This window comes from Camelus ferus, chromosome 4 (genome assembly GCF_009834535.1).
Source record: "Camelus ferus isolate YT-003-E chromosome 4, BCGSAC_Cfer_1.0, whole genome shotgun sequence".
NCBI classification, from domain to species: Eukaryota; Metazoa; Chordata; class Mammalia; order Artiodactyla; family Camelidae; genus Camelus; species Camelus ferus.
In genome coordinates, this window is record NC_045699.1 from 10,646,776 (window position 1) to 10,665,256 (window position 18,481).

The 18,481-nt window shown below is 39.7% G+C and overlaps 1 protein-coding gene across 1 annotated transcript; it reads right to left on the reverse strand.

Annotated features, from left to right (window-relative positions):
- Positions 1-5,645: 5,645 nt before the first annotated feature.
- CHMP5 (charged multivesicular body protein 5) lies at positions 5,646-18,478 on the reverse strand. Its single transcript, XM_032477564.1, has 8 exons — positions 18,328-18,478; positions 17,369-17,473; positions 15,761-15,807; positions 13,997-14,090; positions 13,799-13,870; positions 10,475-10,583; positions 8,553-8,665; positions 5,646-6,423 (listed from the first exon to the last, which is right to left on the reverse strand). Exons 1-8 carry the CDS (start codon positions 18,394-18,396, stop codon positions 6,373-6,375), a joined length of 660 nt encoding a protein of 219 aa, XP_032333455.1. The 5' UTR covers positions 18,397-18,478; the 3' UTR covers positions 5,646-6,372.
- Positions 18,479-18,481: the final 3 nt, after the last annotated feature.

Below are 18,481 nucleotides of genomic sequence, written 5' to 3' on the forward strand. Positions count from 1 at the left end.
CCTTGGACTAGAGTGACAGCAAATGTGATGGAGAGAAGAGGACAGATCTGAGGTATATTTGAGATATAAATATTATCCAGCTTTCAAACTTTTTCCAAACCAGAAACTGTGATGTGATATCTCATTGTTTTAATTTAAATTTCTCTTATTACTGAGTCTGAACATTTCTTAATGAACTTTTGAGTTTTCCTCTTTTTAAATTGTTTATTCACATTCACTGCCCCTTTCTCTATTGGGGTTGTTCAATTTTTCTGATGGTTTCCTGTACATTGTAGACTTGTATATCTTGTCAGTTTTAGACATTTCAATTGTCTTATATTCTATTACATCTACTAACTTTATCCTTTATTGAACATAAATCCTTAATTTGGACAGATCTCTTCATCAAACAAAAAACCTTACTGTCACCTTTAGAAATTACCAGTTGTACCAGTCTGGGTTCAATCAGGAGAGAGGAACCACCCAGTAATTTGGACAGGGAAGGGTTTATTTATTTAAAGACTTATTAACTACAATAGGGGAATGGAGTAATAAGGGGTTGGCTAGTAAAGCAGTAAAAGAGAATTCTAAAAGAATATAGGATTAGCAATATAAGGAACAGCCTCCGCCTCAAGGGTTGAGATAAAGTGTCCAGTGGAGATCACCCCAGAGCTGAGGCACAGATGTTGTTAGAGGTGCTGTGCCTATCTGTGGCTCACTAGATGGTGGGGAAGCTGCTGTGGTGCTGCACTGGTGCCAGAAATCTACCTCGTATGGTGCTAGGGCAAGTCATTCATGAGGAGGAGTCTCACAAGAGGCACTCTACTACAAACCACTTGAGGGGGGTGCCAGGAGATGTTTCTGGCAGCTGGCCACCATACTCTGAAGAAGCCAGGTGCTGAAGTGCAGGAACCAGGCACCGGAGAAGCCTGCCCAACCCAAATACTAGAAACAGGAAACAAAACCCTTTCCTCCTGCAGAATCTCTCTGTTGCCCTCTACTGACAAAGCTTAGTACCTGCCAGCTGGTAAAGGATAAATATTTAAAGGGTCCAAATCCATTTCACAGAGCATGCAAAAAGAATAAATTTGGAACTGAAAGTCAGTAATTCAAAACTGGCACGCTAGGGAACCCACGCATTATTTCCAAAACATGTAAATACATGGAAGTAAGCAAGTATTTATCCTGCCTTTTCTATACAGACTTCACTCAACATACCAAAACTTAAGACAAACAAGGAAAGCAGTGTTCAGATGGGAATCTATAGCTGTAAATATTTATATTAAAAAAGAAGTCCAGACAATGGGATATTATTCAGCACTAAATAGAAATGAGTTACCAAGCCATGGAAAACACACAGAGGAATCTTAAATGTATATTACTAAGTGAAAGCACACTCTGGTGCAGGGTGTCTATAGTAGAGGAGGTTATGCATGTGTGGGGACAGGGCATATGTGGGAACTTCTGTACTTTCTGCTCAATTCTGTTGTGAACCTAAAACTGCTCTAAAAAGTATTTAATAATAAAAAGAGAAGCTAGATATCAAATCAGTAGCCTAAACTTCTACCTTAAGAAACTAGAAAAAGAAGAGCAAACTAAACCAAAACAAGTAGAAGGAAAGAAATAATAATGGTTAGAGGAAGAATTAATGAAATAAAAAAACCAGAAAAACAATATTGAAAAATCAACAAAACAAAGTTGATTCATTAGCCAAAAACAACAAAGTGGACCAACCAGCTAGATTGACCAAGAAAAACAAAAAAAGAGAAAACTCAAAGTACTAAAATTAGTAATGAAAGAGAGGACATTACTACCAATCTTACAAAAATAAAAAAGATCATAGGTAATACTATGAACAAGCATATGCTAACAAATCAGATCACCTAGATGAAATGGAAAAATTCCTAGCAATACACAAACTATCAAAACGGACTCAAGAATAAATAGAATATCTGAATAGACCTATAACAAGTAGAGATTGAATTAGTAATAAAAAAAATCTTCCCACCAAGCCAGGCCCACTGGTGAATTCTACCAAACATTCAAAAAATTAACATCAATCCTTCACAAACTCTTCAAAAAACAGAGAATTCCAATTCATTCTCTGGATGAAAACTCTGCCTTAGGGCAATCATTGCCTATCTCTTCATCGCAGAAATTTATGGCAACAGGCAGACTTGCTTGTCCATGAAAACAGGTTGACTGGTCAGGCACCCTAGGGCAGCAGCTGTTAACTTTGGCTATGCCTAAGAACCACCTGGGGAACTTTATAAAATCCAAGTGACTTCCCCCCCCAAAAATCCAGGTGCCCACACTGTATCTAGATCTATTATATAAGAATCTACAGGAGCAGGACCCAGGCAGCAATAAAACAAACAAATGTTCTAGGTGACATAAGAACATACAAAAGGAAAGCTAAGAGATATGGATAATAGAGATAAAAGTGAAACTTTTTCTATTGGATCATTTCGATCTCCTCCACCTCTGCTCAACTCCCAGGGCTGCTACATTACAACCTAAAGAGACCACTGACACTCAGTTCTGCTTCTGACGGTTAACAGGTGAGATATTGACCAGAAGTGCTATCTGGTGGTGGTTACAAGAGTGATCACCGGAGGCTTTGTGTGCTTGGGGCTCTCTACTGCAGGGTTCATCCTATCCACTTTCCTTAAATTCACTGGGATCGACAAAGTCCGGGGCCTGGCTTTCGGTCTTTTCCCAGTACAACAAGAATCAGCAGAATGACAAAAGTGTTAAGGAAGTTCTGAAACTGAGTTCCCCTAAAACCGAGTTCCCCTGCTGAGTTTATGATTAACCTCCCTATCCAATACTTCATTCCCTTTTTTGTCCTCTCTGACCTCCATCCTGTGCTAACTGAACACTAATCAACCAGAGTCAGATGACTAAAATTACTGTTGTTGATAACATCCTTAACTTACAGACTCAGCTTGTTCCTCCAGGGCAAGATGAGCTAACAGATCCTCAGGTCAAGGACCACCAGACCAGACTTGTAAACCATAGGCACCTTGACTCCCAAAACTATGATTAAGAAATGTCAGAAGATGATGATTAACCCCAGCTGCTTTGTTCTTCCCCTTTAAAAACCCCTAACTTGAAGACCAAGCTGGAGTGGATCTGAGGCTTGTCCCCAACTCCCTTGCTTGGCGCCCTGCAATAAGCCCTTATGTTGCTGCAACACTTGCTGTCAGAGTTTGGCTTTCTACCCAGGGACACACGAGGCCACTGCTTGGTTACAGTTCCAGGGAGGGGAAACTGTATGAGCAGAGGCAGGGAATCATGACTGAATGGTGGATGCAGGGGAACTAGAAGCAATTATTAGAGCAGAAAATTACAAAGTGGGACATGGCACAAAGTGAGGCTGCAGAGAAATTTTTCAGGACTCTTACCAGCAAGTGACAGGAACCCAACTCCAACTAGTTTAAGCAGAAAAGGCAGGTCACAGGCAGAATTCTCAGCTCCCAGAATTAAAGGAAGAGTTACAGAGACTTGAAGCACTCTAAGAATCTCAAGGACTGGAAGTCAGAGCTCAGTGCCACGAAGAGGCTTTCATTCTGCCTCTCATTTTTGCTGCTCTCTTGCCTCAGTATCTCAGACTAACTGTTAAAATCGACAACAGCAAAGCATTTCCCCTAGTTTCCATTTAGGAAATTCAAGAAATGAACTTCAGTAGGCACAGCCTGGTCACAAGCCTACACCCACAATAGGAAAGTAAAGATAGGCTATTCTAATCGGTATTTTTCCAATAATCATACATTTAAAATTGAGGAGGCAGTTTTCTAACTGAAAGAGAATGTTGTTCTGAAAAGACTAAGCAATAAACCATTACAGAGAGGCAAGGGCCAAGTCATAGGCAGCTTTTTATGTCCTGCTGGAGGCATCAGGGAACCATGACTTTAAGTAAGGGTCAGATTTGCATTTTAAAAAGGTAAGTATAGCTGTGTGTGATGAATGGACTTAAGGAGGTGAAACTATGCAAGAAGAGAAAAGCAAGGCATTTATTCCAAAAGACTATAGTCTAGGGATGTCTAAGCCAAAGAGAGCTAAGAGATGGAAGGAGAGGTTGGAATTCAGACACACTCAGGGATTAAAAGGAGGTTTAGAGATTAACTAAATGTGTAGGATGAGTCAAAGTGTAGGCATCAAGGACAATGCAAGAGCTTTCTGTTTTGAATGATGGAGGATAATGGTTCTGTTAGCTGAGGCAAGGAAAGCAGGAGATTCAGGTCTGGGGGAAAAGTAATGGCTGTCTCAGCCACTGAATATGAAGTGTTTGTGGGCTTCTGGAACATCCAAATGACGGACAGGCAAACAGCTGTTTATAACCAGGATTCTGAAACTCAGGGGCAAGATCCAGGATACAAGTATAGATTTAGAAGTCAGCAGGTAAAGCCATGAGAACAGCTGAGCTCATTAAATATAAGTGAGCAGAGAAAGAATTATGGTGGATAAAGACTGAGTAACACTAACATTACAGGGTTGGAGCGATGAAGATTTCAGAAAGGAGTCTCGGAGGGAATAGTCAGAACAGGAGAACCAGAGAGTAATACCATGAAGGTCAAGGGAATAGAGATTTTGGCAGAATGGTTGTTCACTCCTATCCGATGTACTAAAGAGGCCCCGCTGGAGGACTAAATATCACCCACTAAAACTGGCAATATCCGGGTCGCTGATAACACTGGGCAAGGTAAGAAATAAAGCAGGAATGTGTGCTGAGTGTGAAGCCCACGGGAACGAGCTCAATTTAGATGTTAGATTTTAGGTAGTGGCAGCATGTTTAATTGGAAATACCCAGAACTGAAAATAGGAATAAGGAAAGAGGTCTAGGCAAGTCACAGTTGAGTCATCAGTTCACAGATAATAGTTAAAATCATGGGTGTGAGCTATCTGAAAGGAAAGTATGAAGGGTGAGAAGAAGTCCAAGACTGGACCTATGATGGAAGGAATATTTAAAGGGCTGAGTGAGAACTTGTAAGGAAGCCAAGGAAGGTTTCAAGAAGGTGATGATGGATGGTGTAATGCTCACTCCACTGGAAGGCTTCTTCAAGGGTAACATAAGTGGGGGTGGGAGAGGGTTACATACATGTCTCATCCTCACAGCTAGACAGGGAGGTTTTGAAGAGAGGAGCTGTGACTGTTCTTGGTATCCCCTGGATTGGTACAGAGACTCTGCAGGGCTGGTGTTCAATAAATGTTCATTGGATTGACCTGCTGACACATGGAAGGCTGGTGCATGTGGCACTGTGAGGCTCCCAGTGAGGCTGGAGGAGGGGACGCTGTGGGCGAGAGGTTAGGGAAGGCAGAATGGATCATTAAAGACCTTGAAATCAGGCAGGGATCTGGACTTGCTGCAGCACTCCCAGCACCTCCCGAGGAAAGAATAAAGCCCCTGTTTTTTATTGTTAATGATCCCTCATATGAGATTGGCAGTTAGTACTCAAGACAATTATCTCAATTATTCCTCACAAAAGCCTTGTGAGGTAAGCACGATTTTACTAGTAAGGAACAGAAGTTCAGAGGCGTGAGTAGATGACCTAGTTATTACTGGCAGAGCCAGGGCCCAAGCCTAGACCGCTCCTCGCTCTTCCTTCTACACCACAATGCTACCAGTTAAATTCAATTTTTGCAGTGAAGTCTTTAAGGCCGAGTTGACATTAAAATTTTATTACATTTGGCTTCTGTAGTGGAGGTTTCAGGCTGAAGTGATATTATTAAAATTATAACCTTTTGAAAAATATTTATTGAGTATAAATAAATGTCCTATACATTAAATATCAAGGAATATTCATTGTTGATTACAAGTCAGCTGTAATACTGAAGGAACCATAGAATCAAAATATCCACCCATGATACAGTAGTGGTAATTCCATTCCAATATTGGACACAGTAATGAGTTACACACAAGACACAACAAAACTCACCAAAAAAGGCCGTCACTTTAACCAACCTATAATACCACAAGAGAAAATGGTTTTGAGTCATAATATGAACAGTCCCACAAATCTCATCTTTGTTTTAGCAACTGATCAGGTCAATTTGAGATTGTGGAGATACGCTTTCCTAGTATTTAAAGATTCCCATTTCCTGGTCTTATTTCAAAATTATTTTCAAGGAAGGAAGTCATACATACCCACTGATAATTTTAAGTAAGTTAGTCTTTCATAAGAAAGGAGGAATAAAAATTTAGTACAAAGAAAACATCCTCCAAGCAATGAGTCTCTTAATGGAAAAAAAAAAATAAGAGCAATGTAATTAACTTTTCCTCCAAAGACAGGAAAGAAACCTAAATCTGTTATGGCAAACTTGGAAAGGTAAATATTTCCTAGTCCCAGAATATGTGTTTATTTTACACGGATGTACTTGAATGATGCAAGTCTATGAAGCAGGGATCTGTGGCAATCCAAATTCATCCACAAGGACTCCATCCTGTGAAAAGGAAGCAATGTTTAGTGCCACTATTTTTCAACTGATAAAAAAAAATGATTACAAAACTGTAGTAGTCAAAACTCATTTCCAAGTGTTTAATCAATGAAAACAAAAATCCCATTGATAAGATGAGAATTTTTTTTTATGAAAGGTAAAGGGGGAAGTGATAAATCAGGAAAAGTAGAAGGGATCAAAAGGGGCAACCCTTTGCAGAATAAAGGAAGAGTGAGAAAGAGAAACTTAGGAGTAAATCTAGGAAGGGGAAAAAGGGGCTGGGAGGGTCCAGAAGGAAAGGCTGAGGAGTGAGCCCTCGCCTCCAGATTCCCACTTTCACTCTGATCCCTAAAGTGAATCAATAGCTTTTGTAGCCTCCCCAGTCCCTGAAGGAGCAATGCCCTAGGACAGGCAGCCACTTTCACATCACACTTTACCACAAACCTATAGGCAGCAATACCAGTACTGAGTCACAAACCATACCTCAACAGCACATTTAAGTCAGAAATCTGTGACCTTCTAAAAGTGGAAATGACATACATGCTTCAGGGACTTGTTACTAGGGATTTGAGAAGGTGGGCTATGGTAGTGTTAATAAAAATTATTTTAGGTATGCTGAGAAAAAGCAAACTATGCACCTGGCACCCTAAAGTAGCCAGAGAGGCCAGGGTGGTGTGGGCAGTGGAGAAAGGTAAGACGACCCCAAGGAAGGCTCAAGGGAAGAATGGGGGGTAAAGTAAGGGAAGACACACATTCTTCAGAATCAGCTGTAAAGGATCTGATAAATTACCCACTTTCCACCACTTGTTCCCCATATTTTATAGGTAGGAAAAACATGAGGTTCAGAGAGAAGACACAAATTTCTGACTTGCTCAAAGTCACACAAGTGAATAAAGGCAGAGCTGAGACTGGCTCCCACTCCAGGATTTTCTCAACTACACTGTGCACCTCAATGTGCACGTTGGGAGTGGATCAACACCAGAGCTGTAAATGGCCAGTGGCAACAGAAAACACAACACATTATACCAGGAACTATAAGGTGGGGTGAATAGGATTTCATAAGCAGCAAAATTTTATCTATTTATAATGACAACTGCGGGGTGGGGAGTAGCCCACTGGTACAGCATGGGCTTAGCATGCATGAGGTCCTAGGTTCAACTCCCAGTACCTCCATTAAAAGAAAAAAATAGTATCTATTTATAATGACAACCACGTAGGTTTGAAAAGGGCTTTGAGTTCACAAAGTTCTTTTCCATACAAGATCTAATTTGATCCATAGAAGAGTTATGTGAGCTAATTATAATTCTCTGCATTTTATAGATGCAAGGAACAGAAAAGTTCAAAATATTCACCAGAGTCTCATAGTTGCGGTTTAAGCCTCAGACTTAAATCCAGATCTCATGATTCTTTTTTTTTCTTAAGGAGGGGAGATCATTTTAGGCTTATTTATTTATTTATTTTTTAAACAGAGGTACTGGGAATTGAAGCCAGGCATGCAGTCTACCACTGAGCCATACCCTCCCCTCTCACAATTCTTTTACCCTTTGGATTAGAATCCTTCTACGTTGTTTTATTTTTATTTTTTCAGAGTTAGAAGATTTCATTTTTTAAAACACTTTTTATTATTTTTATACAATTTTAAAGGTTACTTTCCATTTAGTTATTACAAAATATTGGCTATTTTCCTGGTGTTGAACAATACATTCTACATTGTTTCATACTTAAATTATGAACCCCTAGTTTAAAAAAAAATCCACCCTATTATTAACCACTGTGTCTAGAGCAGAACTTTATTTCACACTGCTGCCCAGCATGGTTCATGCATGTGTTGCTGCTGCTTTCCCAGGGAAATGTCTAAAAGCTATAAAAGGCACTCAGTGCAAGCTCACAACAAGGGTGATTATACTGTACAAATTATTATTATATAAAAACACCCCTGGCCTCGGTGACACTATTTACGCAGCCTATACACAATCCAATGCAAGAAAACTGGGTTTTCAAGGGTTCCCAAAATAATGACAGAGACAGTCTTTCCTTGTTCTTACTTAAGAATACCTTTTAGATTCCCAGACTGGTGATCAAGCACAAAACCTTTACCAATTTGCACAGAAAATATAAATAGAAAAAGCTTTCACCTTATTCTTTGTGTCAATGGGAACACCTTCTGGAATTGCAGGTGCAGCTGCCGCTTCATCCAAATAAGAACTGTCTTCATCAGCCAGAAGCTCATCGCCCAGTGCATCCAACTCTGAGATTGAAACAGTCAACATTTCAAAAAAAAAAAAATAAGCAAGAAAACTGGCAGCTAATGTTAAGAAAGTTAGCCAAATTATTTGCAGTAAGATAAAAATTTAAAAACAAAAAGAAAGGGTTTATTACTTTCTATTTGCAAAATAAAAGACCATCATAAGAACTTTTCAAGGAGACCGATGTGGTAAAATCTATGAAAAACAATAATTAAAATAAGATCAATGAAGAAAACCATCATTCCCTACAGGTTTACAAAGGACCTGGTCTTCATGAGAAGACTCCATAGTTATCAACTGGCCGATTCAAATTAGAAAATCCTAACAATAACAAATGCAAAAAATTCTCTCTCATTTATTGATGAACTTGAAAGGAGGCATGAGATTGTTGTGTAGTGAGTGACCATGACATGAGACCAGGCTTTAAAAATAAGTCTATGGCGGGGGGAGGGTATAGCTCAAGTGGCAGAGCACATGCTTAGCATGTACAAGGTCCTGGGTTCAGTCCCTAGTACCTCCTCTAAAGATAAATAAGCCTAATTACTTCCCCCTGCCAAAACAAAAATCATACAATAATAAATAGATTAAATATTTTTTAAAAAAATAAATAAAAATAAAAATAAGTCTATGGCAAAGTGAGCTGGAAGTGACAAGGAAGAATGGCAATAGCAGGGTAGAGACTCATCAGGGAAACTCAAGATGAGAAATAAAATAGAAAAGTAAATGGGGGTGGGTGGGAGAGGTTCTAGGCAAAACAGGAGGTAGAGAGAAAGTAGTAGTAATAATGTGACAGGGGAATCATGCAACAGAAAATCCAGTGTGAGATGGTCCTGCCATCTACCCAGTTACTCATGCTAGAAATTGACAGACATCTTTGACACCTCCCTCTCTCTCCACATCCAATCAATCGTGTCCATTCAACGTCCTAAAATTTCTTCAATCTGTCTACTTCTCTGTTTTTGCTACCACCACCTTAATCTTAGCCACTATTATTTCTTTTTTTTGTTTAACATTTTTTATTGATTTATAATCATTTTACAATGTTGTGTCAAATTCCACTGTAGAGCACGATTCTTCAGTTATACATGAACATATATATATTCATTGTCACATTTTTTTCTCTGTGAGCTACCATAAGATCTTGTGCTACGCCACTATTGTTTCTGAAATGGACTACAGCAAGGGTTTCTAAACTATTCTCTGCAAGGCCTTCCAACAACCCCTCCCATTTTTTCTTGCTAACCCCTACTCATCCTTCAGGTCCTATGCCCATACCCTACTCCCAACTAGGTTAGATTCACCGGCTATGTGCTCCTATGGTACCCCATACTTCCCTTTCCCAACAGTCTGTGCTCTTGTAAGGTTCAAGAATGCAGGGATTGTGTTTGTTTTCTTCAATGGTGAATCCTCAGTACCTTAACACAGTGCTTGGCTTAGTAGATGCACACTAAGTATTTACCAACTCCTGTTTCTTGATCTGCTTTGCTGTTCTGAGGGAGAGGACTCCAAGTAGGAAAATAAAGAGAAAAATCCAAAGGAAAGCAGCAGGGAATGGCAGTGTTTGGATATCAAGTACCAGGTTAGCAGAGGCCTTTGCCCGGACTTTCCTTCAGAGCTTGCCCATCCCAGAGGTGGTGGGGTATACAATCTGATGTGGCCACCTCACAAGTTCTTTGCCAAGAGACTATATCATAAACTAAATCTCAGGGAACCCTCACAGGATTTTCTCTAACATTTGGAAGAAAAGGTCCCAAGCAGTTGCTCCTTTCAGACACTAAAGCTACACATATATTTCTTTTGCCATAACTTACCTGCTTCTAGGTCATCTTCATCTAACTCTGGGGTACCATAACTGCGGCTCAGTGCTTCTTGGATTTCATTTGCATCTTCCATCATATCCTCTAGCTGGTCTTGTAGATCCTACAAAAATATATGACAGGGTTTTATTTATTTCTTACCATTTTTCTCTAACTCTCTCCACTAAATCTTAGAAATAAGCAATGATCCACATGATCCTCCTCCTATTTCTGGTGGTAAAAATGTAAACTTAAAAATAGAGAAGAATAAAATTGGCAATCTTGCACTTGAATTTAAGGTGCTTTGTGGAAATCCAAACTCTTATTGCAAGAATAGATGCCCACCAGCTTTCCATCGTTATAGAAAGTTTACCTAAAACATGAAATCAAGCAACATTTACACTACCAAAATTTTCTAGTTAATGGAGAAAAGGAGATAATTGAGACAAGTAAATTACTCTTCTTGAGTCAGCCCAAAACTGACTACACTGTGTAGGGAAAGGAAGCAGTAGTGGAAACAACTGGGTACAAAAGGTTATACTGGTCCCACCCTGGGTGGAGAAACAGAATGGAATCAAGAAAGGCTTGATATCTGAGATCAGGCTGGTGAAAAAAACTGACTGGGTATAAATCATCTGTGAATGATCTGCTTGTACTTAAATGGGCAACTACTGCAAGGCCAGAAAGAACATAAAAACCAGTCTGAGAAGTGGTACAGTATAATAAAGGACAGCCAATTTAACGGTTAGAAGAGCAGACTCCAGAGTCAAACATATCCAAGGTAAAATTTGGCCATTACTCAGTGAAAAGTAACGTCTCTTAGCCTTAATTTCCTCATCTGTAAAATGGGATTATCAATAACATATGTCATAGGATTATTGTAAGGATTTATTGCAATAACATGTCAAACACGAAGCACTTACTACTATATATCCTCTATTGTGTTAGGGATGTACAGAACAAAATGTTCTTCACACACTGAAAATTCCACATAGAGGGGAATGGACTAGTGTTGATAATGCAGAAGGTCCAAATCAGCACAACTTATCCTCCAGAATTTCTAGTGCAAAACATTTAAAAACTCCTTCCTGGCTCCCAAGTTAGAGGATTGTTTTTTCCATATAAGGGTAGAAAGTAAAGTGGAGAAAAATATTTTTTGAAAAGGAAATGCTTTGTTTTTCTATACTTCTAAGTGCCAAACTATCATCCTGTACATGTGTAACCATCTGCTATACAGAGGAGCATTGGCTGAAACAATAAGAGAGTAAAAATAGCATAAACTAATCAAACCAAGCTTCTATTATGCTTTTAAATATCAAAACAAGTCTCCCAAAATCACCCATGAATAGGATTCCTAGCAATAGATTCTAGGATAGCAGAGAAAAAAAAAATCATCACAGAGAATTAGCAGGTTCAATTCTGGAAAGACGAACAAAAGCAGTACAAAACAGCAAATACAAGCATTAGCCTTGATGTGCAGAAACTGGAAAATAAAAAAGATACAGACAGGTGAACACACACACAGAGGCAAAAATTTTTAAATGAGCACTATAAAACAATGACAATGTTTTACAAGTAAATTATTTTCGGAAAACAAAAGAAACTGAAAATATATAGCCCAGCCAAAGACATATACCCATACACATCAAAAAAGTTAGAAAGGGGCTCTCCATCTATCATGCAGGCAAATCTATTAGGGATCAGGAAAAGGATAATTAGGTGTGGGGACAGCCAGACAACCACAGGTGAAAGATGAAGAGACATACAAAAACCCAGAAAGATCAAAATTTCTATTTTGTTTATTAAATAGCACTGATTAAAACACAAGCAACCCTAAAAGCAGAAAATAAAATTCTATTTCATTACATTTTATGATCAAACAGTGTTGTACAAATAAGACAAGCCTACACGAACATTTTTCTCAGTGAATCTCCTGTAAGATATCATTCTGTAAGCAGAGACTGGTGGCCAATTACAGAGAGGGCCCAGGGTGGTCCAAGGAGGGGAAAAGCTAGATGAGAAGACTGCCTGCATTACTAAAGACCAGAACTACCAGAGAACACCTCTGCAGAGGCAGTAAAATGCTGGATACACAGTAACTACTCAGCCAACAAATACTGCTTGAATTGGGCAGAACTGCTTGAATAGCCTCTCGTTCATCTGTTCATTAACTATTAAATACTTTGAGCTCGAGCTATGGCCAGGCATTGTTTAGGGTACTGGGGATACAATAGTGAACAAAATCCAGTCCCTGCCCTCACAGGAAGAGACATTCTGTTCAGGGGCAGAGGTGAAAAGCACTCTCACATATGCAGAAAGGAAGAGGTTTCCTCTGGCCAGTCACCATTCCCCGTGCTGTCCCTGCTTGCCAGCTGGGCTGTTTAAGTGACAGAGGTGAGAGGAGCCAAGCTCTAAGGGCTCATCTCCCCAGCCAAAGCATGATCTCAAAAGAAAATGCTAATTATAAGGACCTAATGACAGTATTATTAAGTATCTAAAGAGATAGGGGTAGGGGATTAAGAGGCACAAACTATTATGTATAAAATAATTGCAAGAATATATTGTACAACACAGGGAATGTAGCCAACATTTAAAATAACTATAAATGGGGTATAACTGAAAAAAGATGACTGAGTTCTGGGGATCTAATGTAGCATGGTGGCTATATTTAACAGTACTGTATTATACACTTGAAAGTTACTAAGAAAGCAAATCTTAAATATTCTCACCACACACACACAAATGATAATTATCTGAGGTTATGAAGGTGTTAACCTTTTTGTGGTAATCATTTCACAATATATACATGTATCAAATCATCACAATGTACACTGTAAACTTACATAATGTTAGATGTCAATTGTACCTCAATAAAATGGGGAGAAAAAAATCTCAAGAGAATTACTTAAAGGGAACCAATTCTACACCAGGAACCGTGCTGAGCATTTTATGAATTTAACACTCATGACAATCCTGGGAGATGCGCAGCAACACCACTACTTTACAACTGAGGCAACCAACTAAAATTCATCAAGTAAGTTAAAAGTAAAAGGAAACTGGGTGCTTATTTACTGGGTGTGTATTATATGCCAGGCATTGTGTGTTTAGATAAACCAGCTCATTTATTTCATCCTCATAATAACTGTATGTGGTATCAGAATCCTTGCATTACTAATAAGGGAAGTGAGACTTTTGGTACCCTTTCCTGAAGTTACTTTATTAGCAAATAGCAGGCACAAGATATATTCTGTCTTCTGGGCTCTTCCCATCATATACACATTCATTTTGATCCTTTCAGAAACCAGTGCACATTCTTGTGGAAACCAGTATACATCTCACCTCAATCTGGTCTATTTTCACCTGCTTGTAAGCTTTCTTCATTTCCTTTACTCCCAGTTTCATAGCATCAACCTAAAAAAAAAGGAAAGAAAAAAACATCATGTCTTAAGAAGCAATGCTGGTTAAACTGTCTTAAAAACCACAGGAAAAGAGCACAAAAATAAAATAAAATCATGAGAAAAGGTGCTTTGGGAGTACCGTGGTCTTGGTGTCCTTCAGTGACTGGATGGTGTAATTAGCTTGTTCCATGTTAAATGACTGCTGGGCAAGATTGTCCCGCTGCTGCTCATACCTTGTTAGAGTCAATTGAGAATGGTAAATGTAAGCCAGACAGAAATCCTCAGGAAGAAAGTATCTCTAACACTAAACAAGAGAATTTTCTTTAGGGGAAAAAAAAAAAACCTTAAAAAATTAAATACACAGAAAAGTTGGGAAAAACAGTTTAATCAATCCAACACAAATATCATTTGATGTATCCCTCCAGTCTTTTTCCTTTGTAGGTATTTTAGTTATAACACTATTTTCCACTTAACATTACCATTATTATTGCCATTTTCTACATTGCTAAGCGGTCAATATATGTCTTTATAATGTTTTAGATAATTTCCTATGCTAAATGCCCAGAAGTGGCATTCTTGGGGCAAAGGGTTAAGACTATTTTTTAAGGCTCTTCATACATATAGTGAAACTGTTTTTCCAATAAACTGAGCTCCTGGGGACAGGTATTATATTTTAGTAACCTCATATCTCTAGGTAATCCACCCAACCTAATATAATGCCTGGTACTCCAACTATGTTTTTTTTTAACAAAGTTTTGTATCAACTTATAATACTTCCTCAAAGACTTGCATCACTATAGTTTTTATACAAAATTTGGAAACCATATAACCATCCAACCAGAAGAAAAATAGTCAATGATGCAAGCAAATGGCATTAAGTAGAAAAGGATAACCTATATACACACCATTTATTTTCTTGTAAAAAATTATTTGCACACATACCACGTATGCACAAGCAGAGAAAGAAACTATAAGAAATTAGCACTTAAAGGTTGTTATTTCTGGTAGTAGGAATCTAGGTAGATTTTCTTTTCTTCTGCTTATGTTCATGTACTTTCCAAGTTTCTACAATGAAGGGTACCCTTCATTGAAAAAAAAAAGCCACTCAAAAATTACAATACTATCAATTAAGGGAGGAAACAGTTTTAGCACACACTGTCACCACTCTAGGCCATGTAATTTCTTTCTCCAATTCCGTCTAATCTAAAAGAAGATGGTGTCTGATGTCTTACAAAAAGTCATTTTTTAAGTAGGAATAGAGGTATCAACAATCTTTCTGACTCTTTATTAGCAGAGGGTCTCACCAGCTGGACAGCCCACAAGGGGAAGTACCAAAGATGCTATTTGGCTTCTGTTCAAATGGTGACTATGACTGGGGACATAGTCACCTAAAACAAATCAAGGACTGTTAAATCTTCTTATGGGAGGGAACAACTATTTAAGATTCTCAATTTCACAAACAAATAACAATTAAAAAGGCACACCCTAATTAAATAAATAATGGGAGAATCAAACTCTATAGATCTGGGCAGTCCAATAGAGAAGCCACTAGCCACACATGGCTACTTAAATTGTTAAAATTAAATAAAATGAAAACTTGAGTTCCTTAGTCACACTAGCCACGTTTCAAGTGCTCAATAGCCATGGTAATAGCTACTGTATTGAACAGCATAGATATAAAATACCTCCCAACACAGCAAAAAGTTCTCTTTAGATGGACAGTGCTGCAACGGACGCTGCTGAACATGCAGGGGAAGAACAACTCAGCCAATTATATGTGTAAATGAAATCTGCAATTAACTCAAGAATGCTTATAAAGTGGTATGAAAACCTAAAGGGATGGAATACAATTTCTCTTTTGGTTAAACCTGCTAGAGGAAAGGAGATTATGTTTATAACTTACATCCGCTTTTGCTTTAAAACCCGCAAGGCTTTCTGCTTGACCATATTCTAGGAGGAAAAATAGAATTTATTGAAAGGAAGTAGAAAATATACATATGGTAAAAGAAATCTTCCATATCTTCAGACTCATATACCTAGTTCCTCTTGTCTTCAAAGCAGTGGACACAGTGGCTCCTGGATTTTTCACCTCCTAAGCAGCCTTCAAGCCCTGGCTTGCCTCTGTCCTTGCATCTCGCATCTCAGGGTACTGAGGTAATTTTCTTTTCCTAGTGCATATCATCTCTACTCCCAGCCCCAAGAGGGCTGATTTTGTCTTTCCAGGTGCCTTAGGGAGAGTCCCAATTTGGACAATCTGCTATCCACTCAAACTCACCATGCCCATACTCCTCCACCTGCTCTCATCTTGGAACTTACTAACAATGGCCCCACCAGTCTCTCACTTCTCTAGGCTGAGAACCGTTATACCAACCTTACCTTTCCCCTCTCTGTTGTCTCTTCATGCACTGTCATCGTGTTAGATTTTCAGAACTCACTTTCAAATTGACTCCTTTCATGTCATTCTCATGACTACCACCATGATTTAGGCTTTCATCTCCTCAAGTCTAGGTGAGCTTTCCGCCTCTGGTGGCTCCTCATTCCATGCCATCCAACTAAGATGGCGGAGAAAATCCTCTTGTCACTTCCCCTTCTGTACTGTTTCATAAACCATTTTATTTGTCTCCTCCAATGAAGAAGGAAAAGCAGATTTTATTACTTCACAGATAATAATACCTAACTGAACATTTCTATGTACTAGACACAGTGCTAGGGCACATAAATTACCTCATTTAATTCTCACACTATGAAGTAGGGTTTTTTTTTTAATGTTTATTTTTTTATTTTGGTGGGGGAGGTAACTAGGTATATTTATTTATCTAATGGAGGTACCAGGGATTGAATCCAGGACCTCGTGCATGCTAAGCATACACTCAACCAACTGAGCTATATCCTTCCCCCTGAAGTAGATGTTATCCCCATTTTACAGATGGGAAAAACCAAGGTTCAGTGAGGCTGAGTAACTTGCTCTAGCTCAAATGCCTAATAAGTTACGGGGATTGGAAAAAGGAGGGTAGTTCTATATTCACTTAAATACAATACTCTATGTTTCTGCTTAATATAAGAGGAAAATAAGAAACTGACTTCTATCAAGGTCACAGCTAGTGCATATTGATGGTATCATTAATACAACACTGGTACTTTTTCCCAACATGCCACTCCTTAACCAATCTATTATACTTACCTACCCTGACCAGCCCAGCAACTCATTATTCCTGAGCATGGCCCAGCCTCTCCAGATGGCCACCTTCTCAGTAGAATATGCTAATTCCCAAGTACATGCTTCTAGACATGGGATTAGCATCTTCTCTCCACCAGGTCAAACCCCAGCCTTCCTCTCATATCTGGCTGCAAATTCTCCTTCCTGAAGGATACACCCTCACATACGTTTTCTCCTTACTAGACCGTGAGCATCTCCTCTGTAGCTCTCACTAGGCCCTACCACCAGGTCCTGTTTACACAAGTGCTCCAATTAGGCTGTCACAGCACCTTCTGTAGGTACCTCCTATCTTACCTTTGCAGGGCCCTCTCTCATCTTCTTGATCTGATCCTTATACTTCACTAGTTCAGCATCCAGTCGAGAGATCTTCTTATCAATGGATTCTGCCCTGCTGTCCACCTTGAGGGAAAAAAAATCAAAGGCAGTGGTAGTTATTGCAATACATTTAAATGAAAAGTGGAAGGAGAGGAATGAATATAGAGGAAGAAAAGAAAAAGGAGAGCACATAGTGAAAGGTGGAAACGGTAATTTCCAATGATGGAGGGAGGAAGATTCCCAGTCAGAAACACTGGGGGGCTTTTATACTCTACCCCTAAGATACTAATATTCCAGGGTCACCCTCAACTGTGTTTGAGCAGAAAAATAATTTGCGAATCACTGGGCTGAGTTGAGATTTCCTTAGAGTTGGAGACGAGTAAGGATAGGGGCTCAACCAGGAGGCGTGTGAAATGGGCTAGTGCCTGGTGGGTCCCGGCTAGGGCTGTGTATCTAATGCTATTCTTTTGGATAGAAGGTGGTGGCTTAACATGAGGTGTCAGAGTTCTCAATTTTGAGTTACTGAGATACAGGATTGGGGTACAAATATGGTGAGCTAGGATATCAAGCGGAGGGTCCTGACGTGCGAGAGGGATGAGGGACGAAAGAGGAGTTACAGGTCGGGCTCGACGAGGTGGCTATGTGTGTGGGCCTACGGCTGGTTGGGGTGAGGAAATAAGGCAAGGGCGAGCGGACGCGGCACTGGGCATCAGAAGGGATAGGGTGCAAGGACGGGGAGACAGTGGTGGGTTAAGGGTCCCCGGTTTGTGGCGTCTGGAATGACTCGGGTGACAGCAAGGACAGTGGGGTGGAGAGCGCTCAGGTGTAATGGGCCCGGAACCAGGAATGGGGTGGAGGAGAAGGAGCCGGAGCCGGGGGTGGGCGGGGTCGGGGTTCTTAGGGGCCCTGAGCCTAGTTATGCTTGGTTGAGTGCCCACCGTGCCAATGCAGTCAGTCAGGCTGGGTGGCGGAGCCTTGGGTTTCGGCTTCCCGAAGAATCGGTTCATCTTGGCCGGCCGAGAAGAAAAACACCGCAGCAAGACCAGAAACGGAAGCAGAGTCACCTCCGCCTTCGACTTGACTTCCGGCCCC

Coding starts and splice junctions, on each gene's coding strand:
- CHMP5 (XM_032477564.1), bottom strand. CDS start 18,396: ATGAACCGATTCTTCGGGAAGCCGAAACCCAAGGCTCCGCCACCCAGC. Junction 15,808..17,368: donor TGAGAGAGGGCCCTGCAAAG/GTAAGATAGGAG, acceptor TTTTCCTCCTAG/AATATGGTCAAGCAGAAAGC. Junction 6,424..8,552: donor CCATTGACACAAAGAATAAG/GTGAAAGCTTTT, acceptor TCCTTTTCACAG/GATGGAGTCCTTGTGGATGA.